The following is a 21,634-nucleotide window of genomic DNA, read 5'->3' on the forward strand; positions in this document are numbered from 1 at the left end:
GTGAGATTGAGATTGCGTCATCTGTGGATCTGTTGGGGCGCTATGCAAATTGGAGTGGGTCTAGGGTTTCCGGGATGATGGTGTTGATGTGAGCCATGACCAGCCTTTCAAAGCACTTCCTTGCTACCGACGTGAGTGCTACGGGCGGTAGTCATTTAGGCAGGTTACCGTCACTTTCTTGGGCACAGGGACTATGGTGGTCTGCTTGAAATATGTAGGTATTACAGACACCATCGGGGAGAGGTTGAAAATGTCAGTGAAGACACTTGCCAGTTGGTCCGCGCATGCTCTGAGTACACGTCCTGGTAATCCGTCTGACCTGTTTAAAAGTCTTGCTCACATCAGCTATGGAGAGCGTTATTACACAGTCGTCCGGATCAGCTTGGGCTCTCATGCATGCTTCAGTGTTGCTTGCCTCGAAGCGAGCATAAAAGGCATTTAGCCCGTCTGGTAGGCTCGCGTCACTGGGCAGCTCGCGGCTGGGTTTCCCTTTGTAGTCCGTAATAGTTTGCAAGCCCTGCCACATCCGAGTGTCAGAGCCGGTGTAGTAGGATTCAATCTTAGTCCTGTATTGACCCTTTGCCTGTTTGATGGTTCATCTGAGGGCATAGCGGGATTTCTTAGAAGCGTCCGGATTAGTGTCCCGCTCCTTGAAAGCGGCAGCTCTAGCCTTTAGCTCGGTGCGGATGTTGCTTGTAACCCATGGCTTCTGGTTTGGATATGTACGTACGGTCACTGTGGGGACGACGTCGTCGAAGCACTTATTGATGAAGCCGGTGACTGACTGAGGTGATATACTCCTCAATGCTATTGGTTGAATCCCGGAACATATTCCAGTCTGTGCTAGCAAAACAGACCCGTAGCGTAGCATCCGCGTCATCTGACCACTTCCGTATTGAGCGAGTCACTGGTACTTCTTCCTCGAGTTTTTGCTTGTAAGCAGGAATCAGGAGGATATAATTATGGTCAGATTTGCCAAATGAAGGGCGAGGGAGAGCTTTGTATGCGTCTCTGTGTGTGGAGTAAAGGTGGTCTAGAGTTTTTATTTAATTTTTTGGTTGCACGTGACATGCTGGTAGAAATTAGGTAAAACTGATTTAAGTTTGCCTGCATTATAGTCCCCGGCCACTAGGATGAGCATTTTCTTGTTTGCTTATGGCCTTATACAGCTCATTGAGTGTGGTCTTAGTGCCAGCGTCGGTTTGTGGTGGTAAATAGACAGCTATGAAAAATATAGATGATAACTCTCTTGGTAGATAGTGTGGTCTACAGGTTATCATGAGGTACCTCGAGACTACCTTAATATTAGACATAGCACACCAGCTGTTATTGACAAATAGACACACACCCCCACCCCTCGTCTTACCGGACGTAGCTGTTCTGTCCTGCCGATGCATGGAAAACCCAGCCAACTGTATATTATGCGTGTCGTCGTTCAGCCACGACCCGGTGAAACATAAGATATTACAGTTTTTAATGTCCCGTTGGTAGGATAGTCTCTAACGGAGCTCATCCAGTTTAGTCTCCAGTGATTGCACGTTGGCCAATAGAATGGATGGTAGAGGCGGGTTACCCACTCGCCGACAAATTCTCACAAGGCACCCTGACCTGTATTTTCTTATTTTCTTAATGCGAATGATGGGGATTTGGGTCTTGTCTGGAAGCAACATTATACCCTTCGTGTCAGACATATTCAAGAAAAAATCTTCGTCCAGTTGGAGGTGAGTAATCGCTGTTCTGTTATCCAGAAGCTCTTTTCGGTCATAAGAGACGGTAGCATCAACATTATGTACAAAATAAGTTACAAACAATGCTAAAAAACACACAAATTAGCACAATTGGTTAGGAGCCCGTAAAACGACAGCCATCCCCACTGGCGCCATTCTCCTCAATTATGGTACCAATAATTGCTTCTATTACACCAGATGTATGTCCTTGAACCAATTTATTTTAAAATCTCACACAGAAGTTATAAAGATAATTGAGTTGCTACCGGCAGCCTGCAATACCCCGGTCGACCTTCAACTTGAGATACTTGTTGTGTGTTCGAGTGGTAAACCTAACAAAGCAGACTTCAGATAAAATTTGGCGAGTGAAGTCAGGGGAGGTGCAAATTCGACAGCCGAATGTTGGACACTAGTGGTTTTCCAACAGCAAGGCTCTGATCATCATGGCATTGTCAACATAGCTGCTATTGTTTTATAAAAGTTTTTCTGTAAAATTGTCAAAATAAACTTCTATACCCCGATATCACACACTGACAAACTGAAAACATAACGTTTGTACAATTAATTGGTTAGAGAGAGGTCTCATATCACTTTCATTTGTATCCCCTGTAGCTTTAGAATCGCAGAAAAGTTTGTTCCTGTTTCATTCAGGTCTTTGGCCACGTTCGCGTGGGTCAAACAAAAACACCCTAACGATTGGTTGACAAATAGTGCCTCCCATAATGCAGGTGATTGCTGCTTGGTGCAGTTTGTGAGAAGCAACTGCAGAGACTTTATAAAAAACTGCATGACCTTTGATCAAATGATTTTAGTAAAGTTCGTTCAGTCGACATTAGGGGTGTGCCGATTATACAGAATATATTTTGTATACATCTGGCCCTTCATTGGACACTGTGTTAACAAACCTCCAAACAAGCTTCAATGCCATACAACACTCCTTCCGTAGCCTCCAACTGCTCTTAAACGCTAGTAAAACTAAATGCATGCTCTTCAATCGAACGCTGCTTGCACCAGCCCGCCCGACTAGAATCACTACTCTCGGCGGGTCTGGTTTATTTGACACAAAAATTCCAGGACCTACAGTAAGGCATTGTTGGCATAATAGATGGCTGCAGTTCAATGCATGATTCATATAATTCCCCAATACATTTCTTGGTAGTCCAAAAAATATTGCTATCAGGTTGTAAATCACAAGGCAGGTCCTACAGACCTTTGGATGTACACATAGAGCTAGCATGTTAATCTCTCCTGGCTCAAAGTGGGGGAGAGATTGACTTCACTACTTGTATTTGTGAGAGGTATTGATATGTTGAATGCACCGAGCTGTCTGTTAGAACTACTGGCACACAGCTCGGACACACATGCATACCCCACAAGACATGTCACCAGAGGTCTCTTCACAGTCCCCAAGTCCAGAACAGACTATGGGAGGCGCACAGTACTACATAAAGCCATGACTACATGGAACTCTATTCCACATAATGTAACTGATGCAAGCAGTAAAATTAGATTTTTTTTAAACTGATAAAAATACACCTTATGGAACAGCGGGGACTGTGAAGAGACACAAACACAGGCACAGACACATGCATACACACACGATAACATACTCGCTATATATACAGTACCAGTCAAAAGTTTGGACACACCAATTTCTGAGGCTGGTAACTCTAATGAACTTATCCTCTGCAGCAGAGGTAACTCTGGGTCTTCCATTCCTGTGGCAGTCCTCATGAGAGCCAGTTTCATCATAGTGTTTGATGGTTTTAGTGACTGCACTTGAAGAAACATTCAAAGTTCTTGAAATTGTCCGTATTGACTGACCTTCATGTCTTAAAGTAATGATGGACTGTCTTTGCTTATTTGAGCTGTTCTTGCCATAATATGGACTTGGTCTTTTACCAAAAAGGGCTATATTCTGTATACCCTTGAATGAGTAGGTGTGTCCAAACTTTTGACTGGTAGTATAAGTATTCAGACCCTTTACTCAGTACTTTGTTGAAGCACCTTTGGCAGTGATTATAACCTCGAGTCTTCTTGGGTATGACGCTACAAGCTTGGCGCACCTGTATTTGGGGAGTTTCTCCCATTCTTCTCTGCAGATCCTTTCAAGCTCTGTCAGGTTGGATGGGGAGCGTCGCTGCACAGCTATTTTCAGGTCTCTCCAGAGATGTTCGATCGAATTCAAGTCCGGGCTCTGGCTGGGCCACACAAGGACATTCAGAAACTTGTCCCGAAGCCACTCCTGCATTGTCTTGGCTGTGTGCTTATGGTCATTGTCTTGTTGGAAGGTGAACCTTCGCCCCAGTCTGAGGTCCTGAGCGCTCTGGAGCAGGTTTTCGTCAAGGATCTCTCTGCACTTTGCTCCGTTCATCTTTGCCTCGATCCTGACTAGTCTCAAAGTCCCTGCCGATGGAAAAACATCCCCACAGCATGATGATGCTGCCACCACCACGCTTCACCGTAGGGATGGTGCCAGGTTTCCTACAGACGTGACGCTTGGCATTCAGGCAAAAGAGTTTAATCTTGGTTTCATCAGACCAGAGAATCTTGTTTCTTATGGTCTGAGAGTCCTTTAGGTGCCTTTTGGCAAACTCCAAGCAGGCTGTCGTGCCTTTTACTGAGGAGTGGCCACTCTACCATAAAGGCCTGATTTGGTGGAGTGCTGCAGAGATGGTTGTCCTTCTGGAAGTTTCTCCCATCTCCACAGAGGAACTCTGGAGCTCTGTCAGAGTGACCATTGGGTTCTTGGTCACCTCCCTGACCACCCCATGGCTACCAGGGGTATGGGATTGCACAAATATGCCTGATTCATCCCAAATATATTTTGTGCCAAGCCATAAGTCTGAGCTACAAAAAACTAAAAATATATATTTTTGGATTCCGTGACCAGACATGGCTTGTTAAAATAGAAGGTTTTCTAGGGGTGTATAGAGCTGTCAGAAAACAAGTGTATGTATGTAAATGTTTATAAAAACTGTTTTATATTGATATTGGAGCCTTGAGAACCTTGGAAGTATACTATTTAAACATTCTACACCCTTTATATGGCCATTCAACCAACCCCTGTACCCATTATTCGCATAATGGCCATAACCGCACCTCTATTTCCATGGTCTTCGGCACAGCATATTTCTGATAAGCAAGGCAATTATGCGCTGAATTCTCACCGCCTATCCAAATAGATCAGCAGTGCCATGATTTGGCTTTCACGTTCAGAAAATACATTCCTCTGTTAAGTAGCCCACAGAACCCAAGCAGATAGATGCACCTGTCGCAAAAAATGTCAATATGATGCAGTGGTAGCCTACAGAAAGAATGCACGTAAGGTAATAAACATAATAGCATGGTAGGCTATATATACAGTATATAAGCTATGATAATATACACATAGGCCTATATGTATTTTCATCTATAGCTACACCTACCCTATTATAGGCCTATAATAAACTCCTCTATGAAGATGCGCTTATTATCGCATATAGCCCTATATTCCATAGCCTATTTTAAGGTCAGTCAGCAATATAATAAGCTATAATAACTTGTTCCCTGTTACAAATGGTAACAGGAGCCCTGCGCAGCCTAAATTGTGCAACACTGTATCAGCCCCTTCAAAACGCCTTAATTCTTCATGACACCCCTACGCAGGTCCACTGATGTCGGAATTTGCCTACATATTCAATCTACGTATTTGCTTTTCAAAATGCAATATTCCCATCATTTTTGAAGGGTAGAAGGATTACTTTATACTATTCCAGGTATTCCTTAAAGAGATAGGGTTTCAAGTGTCTCCGGAAGGTGGTCAGTGACTCCGCTGTCGTGGGGGAGCTTATTCCATCATTGGGGTGCCAGAGCAGCGAATAGCTTTGACTGAGCTGAGCGGGAACTGTGCTTCCGTAGTGGTAGGGGAGCTAGCAGGCCAGAGGTGGATGAACTTAGTGCCCTCATTTGGGTGTAGGGTCTGATCAGAGCCTGAAGGTAAGGAGGTGCCGTTCCCCTCACAGCTCCGTAGGCAAGCACCATGGTCTTGTAGTAGATGCAAGCCTCAACTGGAATCCAGTGGAGTGTGCGGAGGAGCGGGGTGACATGAGAGAACTTGGGAAGGTTGAACACCAGACGGGCTGCAGCGTTCTGGATAAGTTGTAGGGGTTTAATGGCACAGGCAGGGAGCCCAGCCAACAGCGAGTTGCAGTAATCCAGACGGGAGATAAGTGCCTGGATTAGGACCTGTGCCGCTTTCTGTGTAAGGTAGGGTCGTACTCTGTGAATGTTGTAGAGCATGAACCTGCAGGATCGGGTCACCGCTTTGATATTGTAGTTACAATGTTGCAATACTACTATTTTAGCAGTCCCATTGAGACCAAGGACTCTTTTGCAACTCACAATTACACAAAAATCATGAAGAACAACCACATTCCTAAGTAAAGAGGTCCTCAACCAACATTCTGAGTTGCTGATGATGTCGCCATAGTCTAGGACCGGAAGAACCCAAGGAGAGGAGAGGAAACATGGCAACGAATGTTTCCACTAGAGCATAATCAGGCAAATTCAATTTCCCTGGTTGGGTTCAGAAAGTGAGGGGTCAGGGGTCAACGTCGGGAGACCAGGCTGCTCCCGAGGGAGTTGGTGGCGGCCTTCTCCCTCTCCTGCGGGAGAGAGCGAGACTGAGAGAAAGAGGCAGGGGTGGTGTATGATTTCAGAAAGCATAGCAGTCGTCAACTGAGCTCTCAGCAATAGGACTTCTATCTTCATCTGAGTTTTCATCTACATCAGAGTCATCAAAAATATCCCCTTCTCCCAGAATCAGCTTGTGGTAGGTGTTCCTGGTGTTGTCTTGTGTCAGTTCACTCAATCTTCTCTTCAGGAGGCAGAGAAGGCCTCACAATAGATACATTCTGCAATCATATACTTACTGGTGCCAAGTCTCTCCCATGACCACACAAAGTTATCAGTATTGAGCAGCTCATCCACTGTGGGAGCCTAAACTCTGCCTGCTGCTCGTGAAGTTGAACAATGGCAGCTGTCAAGGCTGCCTTGTCCTCAACTATTTTTCTCTGAATCTGATGCCTCCTCTTGTTGCCGTCTGAATAAAAAGGGGTGATTAGACGGACTGTAAATTCAGATATATTATATGACTATAAGTTATAGAGCTACTATAGAGGCACAAACAAAGAGAGTACAAAGCAATCAACTCATTTCTAAAGCATTTGTTGTCATGCAGTTATAACATTATATAAGGCATGCAGAGTTGTGGCTCACAAGGTACTCAGCTGTTTATGGTCACGTAATTTCTCAGTTTAATGAAATGCTTTACATTAGGTCAATTAAAAACAAAGGTCATGCCTACATTTGATCATAAACATGGTCTGATGTGTACGACTAATGATTTTTCTTTCACAAATCAGTTTTGCTGCTTGATTAATAATGTGTTTGAGGTTATATTGTTGTTGGGCCTTACCTGTCAAACGGTAGAGGTAGTGTTTTCTCTGTTTCACACTGAGGTAAAGCCCCTCAATGTTCTTCTGGAGATGCCCCGTCTGCCTTGTCTGACTATCCTGAAGTGTGTCTGTCAAAACATAGGGCAAGTTACAAATATGACTCCACTGACATCAATGCAATTATGAAGTTGAGAGACAGAGAAACATCTACTTTTCTACCTGTTGGATTCTGGCTTGAAATACACTTATTCCTGTCATCATATTAGAACGTATTGATTACTTTACATGTATAAGAAATGTATATGTTAGTGGTCAATGAAGGGTGAAAAGGAACTTTGTGCATGGAAAGTTAGTGAGACAAGGGGAAGCGCAGCAAGTTTATGTTATGCTCAAACATGCTATTGCTTAATATTAATATTTCTACAGAAGGAGGCAAAAGGTAGAGGTCTAGTTTCAGTTCTTGATAAGGCAGGCCAGTTGCTATGGAACTAGTGCAATGAGGGATGTGGAACTTATGTAATACATGTCGCAAATGCATCAGCCCTATGTTCTCGTTTTATCTCACAATGAAATAACACAATGCTCTTGTCCGTGTTTGTGTGCTTCCATGTGTGCCTGTGCATGTCTGCATACACGTGTGTCTGTATCCAGATCTGCCTTCAGCAACAACGTGCTTGTGGCCTATGACCTGCTAACCAAGACAGGGCCCCAGCGGCATGGAGGAGGGAGACCCAGTGGCCATGCTGGTCCCTGCAGCGCTAACAGCCCAGGTGGAGGTGGAGGTGGGGGGCTCAGGGGCCGCCTCTACACACACACCCTCTAGGTAGCGTATACAATTGATAATTCATACTGTATAATATACACTGCTGGTTTTTAAGATCCCTGATTTCAGAAACCATTAATTACCGTTGTGCTCTTGAGCAAGGCACTGCAGCTGACCCTGCTCCTCTCAAGTGCTGTGTTTGTGTGTTGTCTTGTCTGAGGGGTTTTGGAGCAGAGCAAAATACCCATTTCTGTTGTAGATGGAAATCTAAGTAATATTCTGTTCTGCTCAATTCCCTTCTCCAGTGTCTCTGCAGCGAGGGGGGTGTCCCCATCTCCACCTCAGCCCCCCTGCTAAACCGGCTCCATGGGACAGTGCCCTACAACGTCTTCAGGCACGGTGTGCTGTGTTCTTTGACTACATATGGCGGGCACAGAGACTGTATGCAGAGGGACCTGCTGGTCGGGCACTGCATCTGGCGGTGCTGGGCACCCTCCACGAAGCCCTGGAGACCTCCCGATCCGACGGCAGCTCCTCTGATGCAAACCGCTACACTAACACTTAAGGCCAATCCCTACATGGAGGCTAACGCAAAGGGTAGCCGCTAGCTGGAGGCGAGCAGTAAAATATAACCTGTTAAATTGGACCAGGCTATAGCTGGAGCGGAGCCAGCTGGGGGTAACATGGACGCCAAGGAGTTTAAGGACACTGCTGCAGAGCTCTTCATTGCTCGAGTACGAATTCTGTCATAACTGAATCTTGACAAAGGATAAAATGCTCACTAACAGGGATGTAAACCAAAAAAATTGCAGCACTTTACATGTTGCGTTTATATTTTTGTTCAGTGTAGTTTCTAAGTACAATGGGCCTCATTCACCAACCGTTCTTACGAAGTAATGTGTTCTTAAACCCCACTTACGCACTTTTTACGAAGATTCTGACATTCACTAATGTTTTCTCATCTTGGATTTGTTCTTAGCTAAGAACAAAATCCACGCACACTCAAGAGCATTCTTATGTACATTTGAGTGATGACAGTTTGCTCCAAATAATTGGTTACTGCATTTCATTTCATTCTACAGTCGTTTACAATGATAGTATTTTACTGTAATGTATTTCTGATCATTTGTTGAAAAAAAAATCTTAGTATGCAAAGAAACACTAACACTGCAATTTACATCAGCAATTAAGCTGATTAAATCCTGCATTATGTGGTGATTGATCGCGCTATTTATAGGGCCAAAATGGGCCTGTTTCTGCACATCAGGAATGCTATCAAAATGGCACATCTATTGCTGCTTGACGACATTGCCGAGCGTGCTCTGGGACCAGAACTCATCTTTGAGGATCACTTTGATTTATTTGCAGAGACTGACGAGTACTTGATCGGATGGTTTAGGCTTCCAAGACAGGCTTCCATCTTTTTACGTTGCTGCTACTCTGTTAATTATTTATGCATAGTCACTTTAACTCTACCCACATGTACATATTACTTCAACTACCTCAACTAGCCGGTGCCCCCGCACATTGACTCTGCACCGGTACCCCCCTGTATATATAGCCTCCCTACTGTTATTTTATTTTACTTCTGCTCTTTTTTCTCAACACTTTTTTGTTTTATTCTACTTTTTTATTTAAAATAAATGCACTGTTGGTTAAGGGCTGTAAGTAAGCATTTCACTAATGTCTGCACCTGTTGTATTCGGCGCATGTGGCCAATAAAATTTGATTTGATTTGATTTGTGTGATACTTTGGAGCCAGCGCTGCGAAGCCATACCCAACGGTCCAATCCCGTACCACCTCATGTGCAGGTACTCTCCACCTTGGGATTTTTAGCCACTGGGACATTTCAGCGGGAGTTAGCAGACCGGGTGGGCATATCACAGCCATCCATCAGCCGGGCTCTCCCACGAGTTGTGGATGGAATAAATCAACTGGCCACACAATATATTTTCTTCCCCTACACAGCGCAACAACAGCTGCCGGTCAAGAGAGGGTTCTACTCTATTGCGGGTCTGCACAACGTAATCGGGGCAATAGACTGCACTCACGTGCGCATTAAGGCACCCTCACCAGACCCATTTCCGTATCTCAACCGCAAGCAATACCACTCAATGTACAAGTCATCTGCGACTCTGACAACCATCTCTTGAACGTGGTCTCCCGCTTCCCAGGAGGTGCACATGACCCTTATATTTTGCAGAACAGTTCTGTGGGAATGCGCCTGGAACAAGGAGCTGCTGGAGCCGCATGGCTCATTGGTAAGCATCGTTCAGTAATTTCAATAGTTGGTTCCTAAGAGTGGGTTTCTTCATTCATGACTTGTTTCATTAGGAGATCAGGGGTATGCCCTTGCGCCCTGCCTAATGACGCCACTAACAAACCCTCAGACGCACCAAGAGGCCTCTAATAACCAGAGGCACGCACGCACCCGCTCCACCATTGGTATTCTGAAGGGACGCTGGATGTGTTTGGACACAGCAGGTGGTAAGCTGCTTTACGAGCCAGAGAAGGTGAGTAGGACTACTTGTTTTATTCAGGTTTGAAAAATGGAGAACATGTAGAATAATCTAATTCCAACAATTCATTTTATTTAGTTTTTCTAGCTTTTGATCATCTTTACACCGTTTTTAGGTTTGCAGAATAATCATGGCCTGTTGTGTGTTACACAACATCGCTATGAAGCGAGGTGTTCCACTGCCGCCACCACACCAGGATGTGCGTCCTGACGCATTGCTGGGACCAGACAACCGACTTTGCGTGGAAGTCAGACAACAAATAATTTCTCGTTTTTGATTTGTTTTGTCCTTTAAATACCACGAATTAAACACATGAAAAGACACAGGTTTCAGTGCGCGTTCTTTATATGTTTTAATGTGTTTATGTTTTTGAGTGTTTCTGATATTGTGGTCAGCGTCGAAGCAATTTCACAGAGACTTTGCGCAATCCGCTCCTGGTTATCGAAGACCGCATCGGAGATGACATGTGCAGTTGGACGGGATCTGGGGGCACATACAGAGGCAGGCCTACTGCAGGAAGACCGAATGGTGTCAGGTCCCTCTTCACAGAGGGGTTGCCTGGATTGGATATCTGTACATAACAAAAACGATACTGAAAGTAAAACAGTCAGTCACAGTGCACTGATTTTTTTGTTTGTTTGATGTTTCAGTTTGTTCAATATAGGCCTACTGCAAAAGCAATAGGATTTCAAACTGAATAAACTAGGAATTCAGGTGAGGACTCATTCACAGTCACATAGGCCCACATTTGGTTTGACAAACTGGTGTAAAATTCCTTTCCAATGGTTTAACCGTTGCTTTCAGTTAAATTATGTCATGAAATTGTATAAATTCAGAAATACTTGCTTACCGTCTGATTCACTGGTGGGAGATGGCCTTGGAGGATATGAAGCTGTTGATATAGGGCCCTGGTCAGTGTCCAGTTGCTCCGCTGATGGCACACCTGAGAGAGCGGTCTCACCAATAATGGCCCCGATGCGCTGGTCAATCTCAGATAACTCAGGGCCTGCATGCCCCCCTCCAGTGGTCAGCATATGTCTCATGTTTGGCAATGGATTTTTTGGTCTCGGATTTTAAGTCAAACCATTTCTTTTTTACATCTTCAATTGAGCGACGTTGTCCAGAAACAGAGTTCTCCTTCCATGCCTCCGTTGTTGGTGGCTTTAAAACCACTACTAAATATTATGCCTCGTTTGGCATTTACCTGTTGCAGTAGAATTTCTATTTCAGAATTACTTAAGTTCCTTTTTCGTTTGGTGATCGGTGGACCACCACCGTCTGTGCGTCTTTTGTTCATTCTCCAACTTTTCTTGCACACGCCCCTGCAGTGTCATGTCCTTATATGTGAATTTGCCGGGGGTTTTCTTATGCTAATTAGGAACAACTGGCACACGCTTTCAATTACGAAGACGTGGGATTCATCAAACCTAAGAACACTGGTGCGAACAATTCTGTTGTTTAAGAACATGTCATGAATCCGACGTAGACTTTTCTTAGGGAGTTTATTAAGAACAAAGTTGAAAATTCTTAGGTAGATATTGGTGAATGATGCCCAATGAGATGTGTGTATGACTTTCATCATTCGTATGAAGCACTTGGAAAGAACATACAGTATGGCTAAATATACACTGCATAATAGTATGGTACGACGTAAACGACTCAATATACCAATAAATGTCATAACTATCTTGTTATTTTATTAATGTATAATGCCTTCATATACAACAGTGAATTTGATGCTTTCCATTCTTATGAGAATGGAGACAAGTAAAGACTATGTAGTTACTGCATAGGTGATTAGGTTAACATGAAACAGATTTGCCTGAATAACTGTCAGTTAAAATGATGGCAATACCTCCTCCACACCTCCCATGTGGTCATAGAAACTGGTGGCAAAAAGTGGCCAACTGACATTTTTAATATACTGTAACAAAATAAACGTTTAGTAGAAACAAACATCTTCAAATAACCAAAGATCTAGTAATAAGCACCTCCTTACATCTCCCTGATATTATATCCATTCAACAAGAAATAGATACATTCCCATTACTTTATGGGTATATTATGGAAGTAAAAGTGCTGATCATTAAAAATAAAAACATAAAAAGCACAGAAACTCATAGAAAATTCAGTAATGACCAAAGCTACAGCCAAACACAAATAACTTATCCTAAAGAAAAGTGAAGTAGAGCAAATAAATCATATTCTAGTTAATTAGTGCCTTGCTGCAAACCACCTAATGATATCAATTCTCATGAAAGGAGAAACATAGGATCCCGCAAACAAAAGCTCATCTCCATTTATTTTTTTTGCTGACACTGAGGGTTGTTAGACTTAAGAAGGCAGAACCAAACATTTGGATGATTCTTTGGCACCATCGAGTGGCTGGCAGAGAATAGCATACCGGTAGTTGTGTTCTGACTATTGGAGAAAAAAAAAAAAAAAGACGTCTTATCAGAGGATCGATCCACTTTAGGTTCAAGAAAAATATAATTACTTTCTAACAAGAACCAAATGTCAGTTTAAAAGGGCATGTAGCATTTACACTATCTGAGAATTAGGACTTTCAGCTGTATATTTAAGCAATAAGGCCAGAGGGGGTGTGGTATATGGCCAATATACCATGGCTAAGGGCTGTTCTTATGCACGACGCAACGCGAAGTGCCTGGATAGAGCCCTTAGCCGTGGTATATTGGCAATATACCACAAACCCCCAAGGTGCCTATTGCTATTATAAACAGGTTACCAACGTAATTAGAGCAGTAAAAATAAATGTTTTGTCATACCCATGGTATACGGTCTGATATACCACAGCTGTCAGCCAATCAACATTCAGGGCTCGAACCACCCAGTTTATATTAGTGCTTGTTGATTACACGCTCAGCATTCTATATTCTCATTATTCCATTCAGTATGTTCATAATTACAGCTTGACTCCACCACACCACTAGGAGTTGTCCTGTTCAGATGCCCCCCGCCATCAATGGGGAGGTCTCAGATTGGTTGACCGGTGTGGTGATGCTGTAGTGTGGTGAATCGTAGAGGTGATTGCTCTGTAGGTCCACCTCTGCCCGCAGCGTTACTTTCTACAGATGGGAAACGGAGAACAGTTGTTAGAATCATGGTCTCCAACTTTTGCCCTGGAGAGCTATGGGGTACGCAGGATTTTGCTGCAGCCCAGCATTAACATATATTCTGTCTGGTCCTAGTGGAGTCAGTGAAGTGAGGAGGAGAGCTGAGGTACCTGGAAGTCTCGGATGTAAGTGAGGAAGAAACTGATGAAGGAGAGAGCCAGAGACCACTCAGAGATGGTGCTGATGATGTGAGGGATGTAGCCCTGCAACAGACAGAGCTGTTAGTGTACACACGCACACACGCACACACGCACAAATTATCACTAAGGTTACTAACCGTCTCTCCAGGTATCCAGTGCAGTTTATGGGCCACGTCCACTCCAGGCAGACTGCTGTACATGATGACAGATGACACAAACACTGAGAGGTGAGGGGGTCAAGGAGTACAACAGGCAGGGGCTAGAGCTGTGTTCCATAGGGCAACTCTTGCAATATTTCAGAAAGTTTGGGTCTTGAACAAGCTGTCAGAGGTCCTTGCAATTTGTTGCACAAGTTCACAGCTTCCATTCACTGTAATTGAATGGCATTGTCTTATAGCAACAACATTCTCTTATTAGCAACAATTAATCATGATTTCATATTTTCTTGTTGCAGAAATATAGTGGAGGATACTGCTGATGATGCTGGCAAAGGTCCAGACTCCGATGCTGAGTCGGACCCAGAAGATGCTCTTCCCGTGGACATGAGGCTGCATGTACAGAGACACCAAGGTCTGCACAAGGATGTACAGTGCCCCCACGCCAAACGTTAATATCGCCCCCACCAGGTGCATGGAGAACAGAGTCGTTTTCTAGTTTTGGTTAGAGAGAGAGAGGAGAGATAGATTGATTTTATAGTATCACATTTACATACATTGTCATCAAAACAAACAGGAACAAGACTCATCACACACACGTGTCAATGGGTACCTGAAAGTTAGCGACAATGCACATGCCAAAGGAGCTAGTCCATCCCAGCACCAAACCCAAGATGTTGAGTTTATGGAGCTTCGACTCCTCTTCGATCGTCAAGGCTTGGACCTGCTTGTAGCGTATGTACATGGTGGCTATGCCTGCCACGACAAACATGATCACAAATCAAAACATAGTCACACATTTCCAATTAACTGCTAGATTCCAAAGAGGAATCAGAGAGGTAACGATGGTGTTACCTAAGAATGCTGAGACATCCAGCATGATTCCAAACACACATCTCTCTGGGGCAACCGTCCCTGTGTCACTGTGAACAGAAACATGACCAGCAAAAATGTAATCTCCTCTCACAATGTAATGTACAATTGTAATACATGTAAATTGTGCCTACTACTTATAAAGGGAAGTGATTGCAGGTATAATGGTAAAAAGACAAGGAGGATGATGTTTGAGCCTGTGTCTGACCTAATGTATGGTACCAGTGGGTCCACATGTCTCAGCAGCACAGCAGTGATGTAAGCAAAGATGAACGTGGCTGCCGTCCATAACACCAGAGCCACCGGTAGAATACACATACCCTGCTGGAACCACCACATATCCTCTGCTGTGTGTGTGTGTGTGTGTCAAACCACTAGTAGCCTATCCAAGTTTGACCACGGACGCTGGTATATTGTCTTCACCTGTAGAGCATCAGATATTGGATTATGTGAGGCACCACACAAACACACACACACACACACACAAATAAATAAATAAATAGCTGAAGCACACTCGTTTCCTCATTCTGGATAAATGTAGAGTATAAAGAGACTACAATGTATTCCTGACACTTGATCTCATTTCTCAGTTCCTCTACTATGTATGTGCCTCGATGTAGTCAAGTTCCTTGAGATACAGAGCGAGCTACATTTACATTTGGTAGGCCACAATGTATACATGCTATTGTTTAATAAGATTAAGTAGAGAGTGAACAAGATGCAAAGAAGACGGCTTCAAACAGTTCCCAGTTGTATTGAACGCGGCAATAAACTGTACCTTCAAAAAAGCGGTTCCTTTGCTGTCACCTCATCACACGAAAGTTCACACGTTATTCGGTCTCACAAAAGACCAACAATGAACAGCGGGCTAGCAGAAAAAGCTAATATTTGTAGTCTACTCTTTAAATCGCTATAATTAAATGAAGGCTACATGACCCAGATGGGGTATTCTGTCATTCTTTCTCAACTAAAATCACAAGATCATTACTTCCTGTTAGTGTTTCAGAAGAGGCGTGTCATTGAAATACCCATATTTGTAGCGAACGTCAACAAATATACCTCCGTTCCCCCAGCAAGAATAAGCAAGACATATCAAAAATAAAGCCGAGACCTCGGCGATTTCCTTTCAAAATAAAAGTCCCTCAGTGAAAAGGGGGGTCCATTCTACTCAGGAGCACTTCTAGTTTCCAAATCCACAGAGTTTACACCCAGAGGAGCATCACTGCTCATTCTGCAGCCTTTATAGTGGTCTATCAGCCTAAATACAATCCGTTTTTCATATTGGACATACATATTGCATACATATTTATGATAAATGATATGATAAATAGAAAATCCTGTATTAATACCGGTCATAGCATTAGCCTGTGCAATTAAGTGGATACATTAGTGTTGGCCATTGAATCAACTAAAAAGCCACAAACTGTGGGAATATCAACACTGACACAAAGTAACACCAATTGTATCAAACATTGTATCCACCAACAAAGTGATGTAATTTGTCCCTGTGCTCAGTTGGTGTGCCAACGTTTTTCGCGTGCCAATGTTTTCAACTGGTGACTTCACTGCAAGCTTAGCTAATTTAGTTGAAGCTAAACTAGCTTTCAAGACCATATTTACATATATTTCAACACGTTTGAAACAAAAGTATTGTAGCAAAAGAAGGATTGTTACTTTGATAGCCTATTCTGTTTTGAAAATAGGTCAGTAAGTTCATTTCACACCTGGCACTAGATTGTTAACAGTAGTTAGCTGTTAGCTCGCTAACGTTAGCAAGCATATAGGCTAAAGTTGTCATTTGAACCACTTCTTTGGCACATTTATTTTCTTTATTGACAACCAGCAAACCAGCAAGAGATGGCAACCCACAAGGGACATGCTCAAAAAGGCAAAGCAAAAGGCACTATAACCACCTCAGGCAAACCCTATATGGAGGACTTCAATGAGAGTTTCAACAATGAAAACCTGGCAGGTAACATTGTTAGTCCTGGAAACTGGTAGCCTAAAATAATGTGCATGTTTTTCTTCATGACATAATATCTAATAGTCTACTTTCTTTATTTTTACAGTAGTTGAGGCAGAGGCATTGAGAGGAAGGAAACATCTGTCAGAGCCAGATTATGATGATATTGACATGACCAAAGGGTAGGCCAAGCATTTGTCACAAAGTGACATTTATTTGACAGAGGTGAACATACAGTATTATCCTGTGTGATTTAATTGATGGGTTCATATTGCTGTCATTCAATAACTATATAATGTCTTCCTCTTCCACAGAGGGGTATGATGACCATGTTGGACAGATTTGGAGGTATTGTGTGTTCCAAAGGAGAATCAGATTTTCATGACTCTTTTTTCACTAGATTTCATCTCTAATTTCTCTATTTCTATCCTTATATTTCATACTCTGGCCTTGCCAGTGGTGTCTAGTACTTAAGTAAAAATACTTTAAAGTACTACTTAAGTAGTTTTTGGGGGTATCTGTACTGTCTTTACTATTTATATTTTTGACAACTTTTACTTCTACTCCACTACATTCCTAAAGAAAATAATGTACTTTTTACTCCATACATTTTCCCTGACAGCCAAAAGTACTCGTTACATTTTGAATGCTTAGCAGGACAGGAAAATGGTCCAATTCACGCACTTATCAAGAGAACATCCCTGGTCATTCCTACTGCCTCTGATCTGTCAGACTCACTAAACACAAATGCTTAGTTTGTAAATTATGTGTGAGTGTTGGAGTGTGCCCTTGGCTATCCGTACATTTTTAAAACAAGAAAATGGTGCCATCTGGTATGCTTAATATAAGGAATTTGAAATGATTTATACTTTTACTTTTGATACATAAGTATATTTGAGCAATTACATTTACTTTTGATACTTAAGTATGTTTAAAACCAAATACTTTTAGACTTTTACTCAAGTAGTATTTTACTGGGTGACTTTCACTTTTACTTGAGTCATTTTCTATTAAGGTATCTTTACTTTTACTCAAGTATGACAATTGGGTACTTTTCCCACGACTGGGCCTTGCACACTGATTGGTACAGCGATTGTTTCTCATCAATGAACTATGCATTGCATCTGTGAGCCTCTTTTTCTCTTTACTGCCCTCGGACATCAACAAAGCCTTCCTGGCAAAACGCAAACGCTTGAAAACGTTCACCAAGTCCTCTGTGAAGACCAGCCATCAGAAGATTGAGCAGTTATAGAGGGTCCAACAAAGAAACAGGTAATGAGATGTGTAGAGTGAAAGTGTGTGTGTGACTGTGTGTGTGTGTATATTGGGCTCCCGAGTGGTGCAGTGGTCTAAGGCACAGCATCTCAGTGCTTGAGGCGTCACTACAGATCCCCTGGTTTGATTCCAGACTGTATCACAACCGGCCGTGATTGGGAGTCCCATAGGGCGGCGCACAATTCGCCCAGCGTTGTCCGGGTTTGGCCGGTGTAGGCCATCATTGTAAATAAGAATTTGTTCTTAACTGACTTGCCTAGTTACATAAAATAAAACAAATGTGTATAACCTGATTTGTATGATATCAATTCCGCAGGAGTAAAGTGACAGAAGATTACTGCACCCAGTTCAATGCAGTCTTCATTCAGTGGGACGCAGATGTGCAGAAGTCCGAGGAGAAACTACTGGTAATGCTCTGTCAGGACAGAACATATTGTACCTAGTTCTATTCTATACCTACAGTTGAAGTCAGAAATGTACATACACTTAGGTTGGAGTCATTAAAACTCATTTTTCAACCATTCCACAGATTTCTTGTTAACAAACTATAGTTTTGGCAAGTCGGTTAGGACATCTACTTTGTGCATGACACAAGTAATTTTTCCAACAATTGTTTACAGACAGATTATATCACTTATAATTCACTGTATCACAATTCCAGTGGGTCAGAAGTTTACATACACTAAGTTGACTGTGCCTTTAAACAGCTTGGAAAATTCCTGAAAATAATGATGTCATGGCTTTAGAAGCTTCTGATAGGCTAATTGACATCATTTGAGTCAATTGTAGGTGTACCTGTGGATGTATTTCAAGGTCTACCTTCAAACTCAGTGCCTCTTTGCTTGACATCATGGGAAAATCAAAGTAAATCAGCCAAGACCTCTGAAAACAATTGTAGACCTCCAGAAGTCTGGTTCATCCTTGGGAGCAATTTCCAAACACCTGAAGGTACCACGTTCATCTGTACAAACAATAGTACGCAAGTATAAACACCATGGGACCACGCAGCCATGATATCGCTCGGGAAGGATACACGTTCTGTCTCCTAGAGATTAATGTACTTTAGTGCGCAAATCAATCCCAGAACAACAGCAAAGGACCTTGTGAAGATGCTGGAGGAAACAGGTACAAAAGTATCTATATCCACAGTAAAACAAGTCCTATATCGACATAACCTGAAAGGCCGCTCAGCAAGGAAGAAGCCACTGCTCCAAAACGGCCATAAAAAAGACAGACTACGGTTTGCAACTGCACATGGGGACAACAATCGTAATTTTTGGAGAAATGTCCTCTAGTCTGATGAAACAAAAATAGAACTGTTTGGCCATAATGACCATCGTTATGTTTGGAGGAAAAAGGGGGTCGCTTGCAAGCCGAAGAACACCATCCCAACCGTGAAGCACGGGGGTGGCAGCATCATGCTATGGGGGTGCTTTGCTGCAGGAGGGACTGGTGCACTTCACAAAATAGATGGCATCATGAGGAAGGAAAATTATGTGGATATATTGAAGCAACACCTCAAGACATCAGTCAGGAAGTTAAAGCTTGGTCGCAAATGTGTCTTCCAAATGGACAATGACCCCAAGCATACTTCCAAAGTTGTGGCAAAATGGCTTAAGGACAACAAAGTCAAGGTATTGGAGTGGCCATCACCTCAATCCTATAGAAAATGTGTGGGCAGAACTGAAAAAGCGTGTGCGAGCAAGGAGGCCTACAAACCTGACTTAGTTACACCAGCTCTGTCAGGAGGAATGGGACAAAATTCACCCAACTTATTGTGTGAAGCTTGTGGAAGGCTACCCGAAAGGTTTGACCCAAGTTAAACAATTTAAAGGCAATGCTACCAAATACTAATTGAGTGTATGTAAACTTCTGACCCACTGGGAATGTGATGAAAGAAATAAAAGCTGAAATAAATCATTCTGTCTACTATTATTCTGACATTTCACATTCTTAAAATAAAGTGGTGATCCTAACTGACCTAAGACAGGGAATTTTTACTAGGATTAAATGTCAGGAATTGTGAAAAACTGAGTTTAAATGTATTTGGCTAAGGTGTATGTAAACTTCCGACTTCAACTGTAATTACAGAGTAACACTGGAGTAACTAAGGCATCTTTTAGAGGTAATTGTAGGGGCTGTATGTGTTCCCATAGAGTATGTTCCAGCACCAGCAGAAGATGTTTCAGCACAAGAGGGCCTCCCAGAGCCAGAGACTGAAGACTCTCAAGTAGCTGCTGGAGCAGTACATCCAGGTATATTATCTCATAGTAGTCTTTAACGTTGGGATTTAAATCTATGTCTCAGCTGGTTTTCACATGTCACCTTGTTTGGCTGTGCTGGTATAGCCTTGATTCTACTGTATCTTAGTCCATGCCGCTCTGACATCGCTTGTCCATATATGTATATATTCTTAATTAATTCCTTACTTAGATTTGTGTGTATTGGGTATACGTTGTGAAATTGTTAGATATTACTGCACTGTCGGAGCTAGAAGCACAAGCGTTTCGATACACCCGCAATAACATCTGCTAAACACGTGTATGTAACCAATAAAATGTGATTTGATTTGGAGAAGACCCATGTCAGCCAGCAGGGTGCTGTTCAGGTAAATCTGCACCTGGAGATGGCACTGTTTCAGAAAAAGATCCTCATGGACACAGTAAGTGAAAGGACGGATCAATTTATTAACTCATTGTTCACATGCCTTACGTTGGTTGACCCTTTGCTTAGCTGAAGCGTTGCTAAGAATACAAATTGATATGTGCCATTTTGAAATATTAGCATACTATGAGCATGAGCACAAACCAAATTATTTAGAAAATACTTATTTAAATGTTCTATTTAGAACATTTAATTTGGTTCAACAGACAATATTTTTTTATTAATAGCAACAGCAAGAGATGGCTAAAGTGCACAAGTCTCTGCAGACGATGCTTATGTAGGATCTTCAGAATGCAGGGAGCTGAGAAGAATCCACTCCATCCAAATGCTTGTTGTGTGTGTACATATCACTGAGCTGGGTTGCCTGTTCTACTCTAGTTTGTGGATGTGTTTCAGATTGACCTTTACAATGCCCAGATAAGTGTTAAACATCTCAGGAACCACATCAACCTGATCCAGTAATCTGCAAAGAACCGTTTTGAAATCTTCAAATATTTATTCAGAACAGCCTCAATTCATCAGGGCATGGACTCTACAAGGTGTCGAAAGCGTTCCACAGGGATGCGGGCCAATGTTGACTCCAATGCTTCCCACAGTTGTGTCAAGTTGGCTGGCTGTCCTTTGGGTGGTGGACCATTCTTGATACACACAGGAAACGGTTGAGCTTGAAAAACCCAGCAGCATTGCAGTTCTTGACACTCAAACCTACTACCATACCCCGTTCAAAGGCACTTAAATATTTTGTCTTGCCCATTCACCCTCTGAATGGCACACATACACAATCCATGTCTCAAGGCTTAAAAATCCTTCTTTAACCTGTCTGCTCACCTTCATCTACACTGATTGAAGTGGATTTGGCTTTCACCTGGTCAGTCTATGCGGTGTGTGACTTGGACTGAAATAGGTGCCGGTACTCATTTTGGTTGCCTGTACTGTTTATATTTATGTGCAGGAGCTCCAGAATACATTTGAGCTAATATAT

General features: G+C 42.7%; 1 protein-coding gene and 2 pseudogenes across 5 annotated transcripts; 2 read left to right on the top strand and 1 right to left on the bottom strand.

The window, feature by feature from the left end:
• Nucleotides 1-7,661: 7,661 nt before the first annotated feature.
• LOC311138846 (tubulin polyglutamylase complex subunit 1-like) lies at nucleotides 7,662-8,680 on the top strand (annotated as a pseudogene). Its single transcript has 3 exons — nucleotides 7,662-7,681; nucleotides 7,817-7,988; nucleotides 8,234-8,680. The product of its transcript is annotated as a tubulin polyglutamylase complex subunit 1-like (transcript).
• A 3,443-nt stretch (nucleotides 8,681-12,123) lies between these two features.
• LOC311138054 (DNA damage-regulated autophagy modulator protein 2-like) lies at nucleotides 12,124-15,768 on the bottom strand. Of its 3 annotated transcripts, none has more exons than XR_014614008.1 (9): nucleotides 15,529-15,768; nucleotides 14,959-15,173; nucleotides 14,733-14,800; nucleotides 14,491-14,633; nucleotides 14,195-14,372; nucleotides 13,860-13,942; nucleotides 13,693-13,785; nucleotides 13,153-13,534; nucleotides 12,124-13,075 (listed from the first exon to the last, which is right to left on the bottom strand). XR_014614008.1 is itself a non-coding variant. In XM_084172704.1 (9 exons), the coding sequence occupies exons 2-8, from the start codon at nucleotides 15,087-15,089 to the stop codon at nucleotides 13,412-13,414; spliced, it is 819 nt and encodes a 272-aa protein (XP_084028830.1). In that variant the 5' UTR covers nucleotides 15,090-15,173; nucleotides 15,529-15,768; the 3' UTR covers nucleotides 12,124-12,869; nucleotides 13,376-13,411. The 3 variants fall into 3 exon arrangements, 2 of the variants coding, with proteins under 2 accessions (XP_084028830.1, XP_084028829.1); XM_084172704.1 differs by having other exon boundaries at nucleotides 12,124-12,869; nucleotides 13,376-13,534; XM_084172703.1 differs by having other exon boundaries at nucleotides 12,124-13,534.
• An 839-nt stretch (nucleotides 15,769-16,607) lies between these two features.
• On the top strand, nucleotides 16,608-20,933 carry LOC311138146 (synaptonemal complex protein 3-like; annotated as a pseudogene). The gene is made up of 8 exons: nucleotides 16,608-16,722; nucleotides 16,820-16,895; nucleotides 17,030-17,061; nucleotides 17,868-17,985; nucleotides 18,305-18,395; nucleotides 20,145-20,261; nucleotides 20,564-20,650; nucleotides 20,880-20,933. The product of its transcript is annotated as a synaptonemal complex protein 3-like (transcript).
• The last annotated feature ends 701 nt before the right edge of the window (nucleotides 20,934-21,634 follow it).

The sequence above is a fragment of the Coregonus lavaretus genome (genome assembly GCF_964263955.1).
Source record: "Coregonus lavaretus genome assembly, chromosome: 12".
NCBI lineage: Eukaryota > Metazoa > Chordata > Actinopteri > Salmoniformes > Salmonidae > Coregonus > Coregonus lavaretus.

Bases quoted from the DNA above. Each gene is read 5' to 3' on its own strand.
- LOC311138054 (XM_084172704.1), bottom strand. From the start codon at position 15,089: ATGTGGTGGTTCCAGCAGGGTATGTGTATTCTACCGGTGGCTCTGGTG. The intron at 13,943-14,194 runs GTATCCTCCACT...CTCACCTCTCAG, and splicing joins CTTTGCCAGCATCATCAGCA to TGTTTGTGTCATCTGTCATC. The intron at 13,535-13,692 runs GTACCTCAGCTC...TCCCATCTGTAG, and splicing joins CTTACATCCGAGACTTCCAG to AAAGTAACGCTGCGGGCAGA.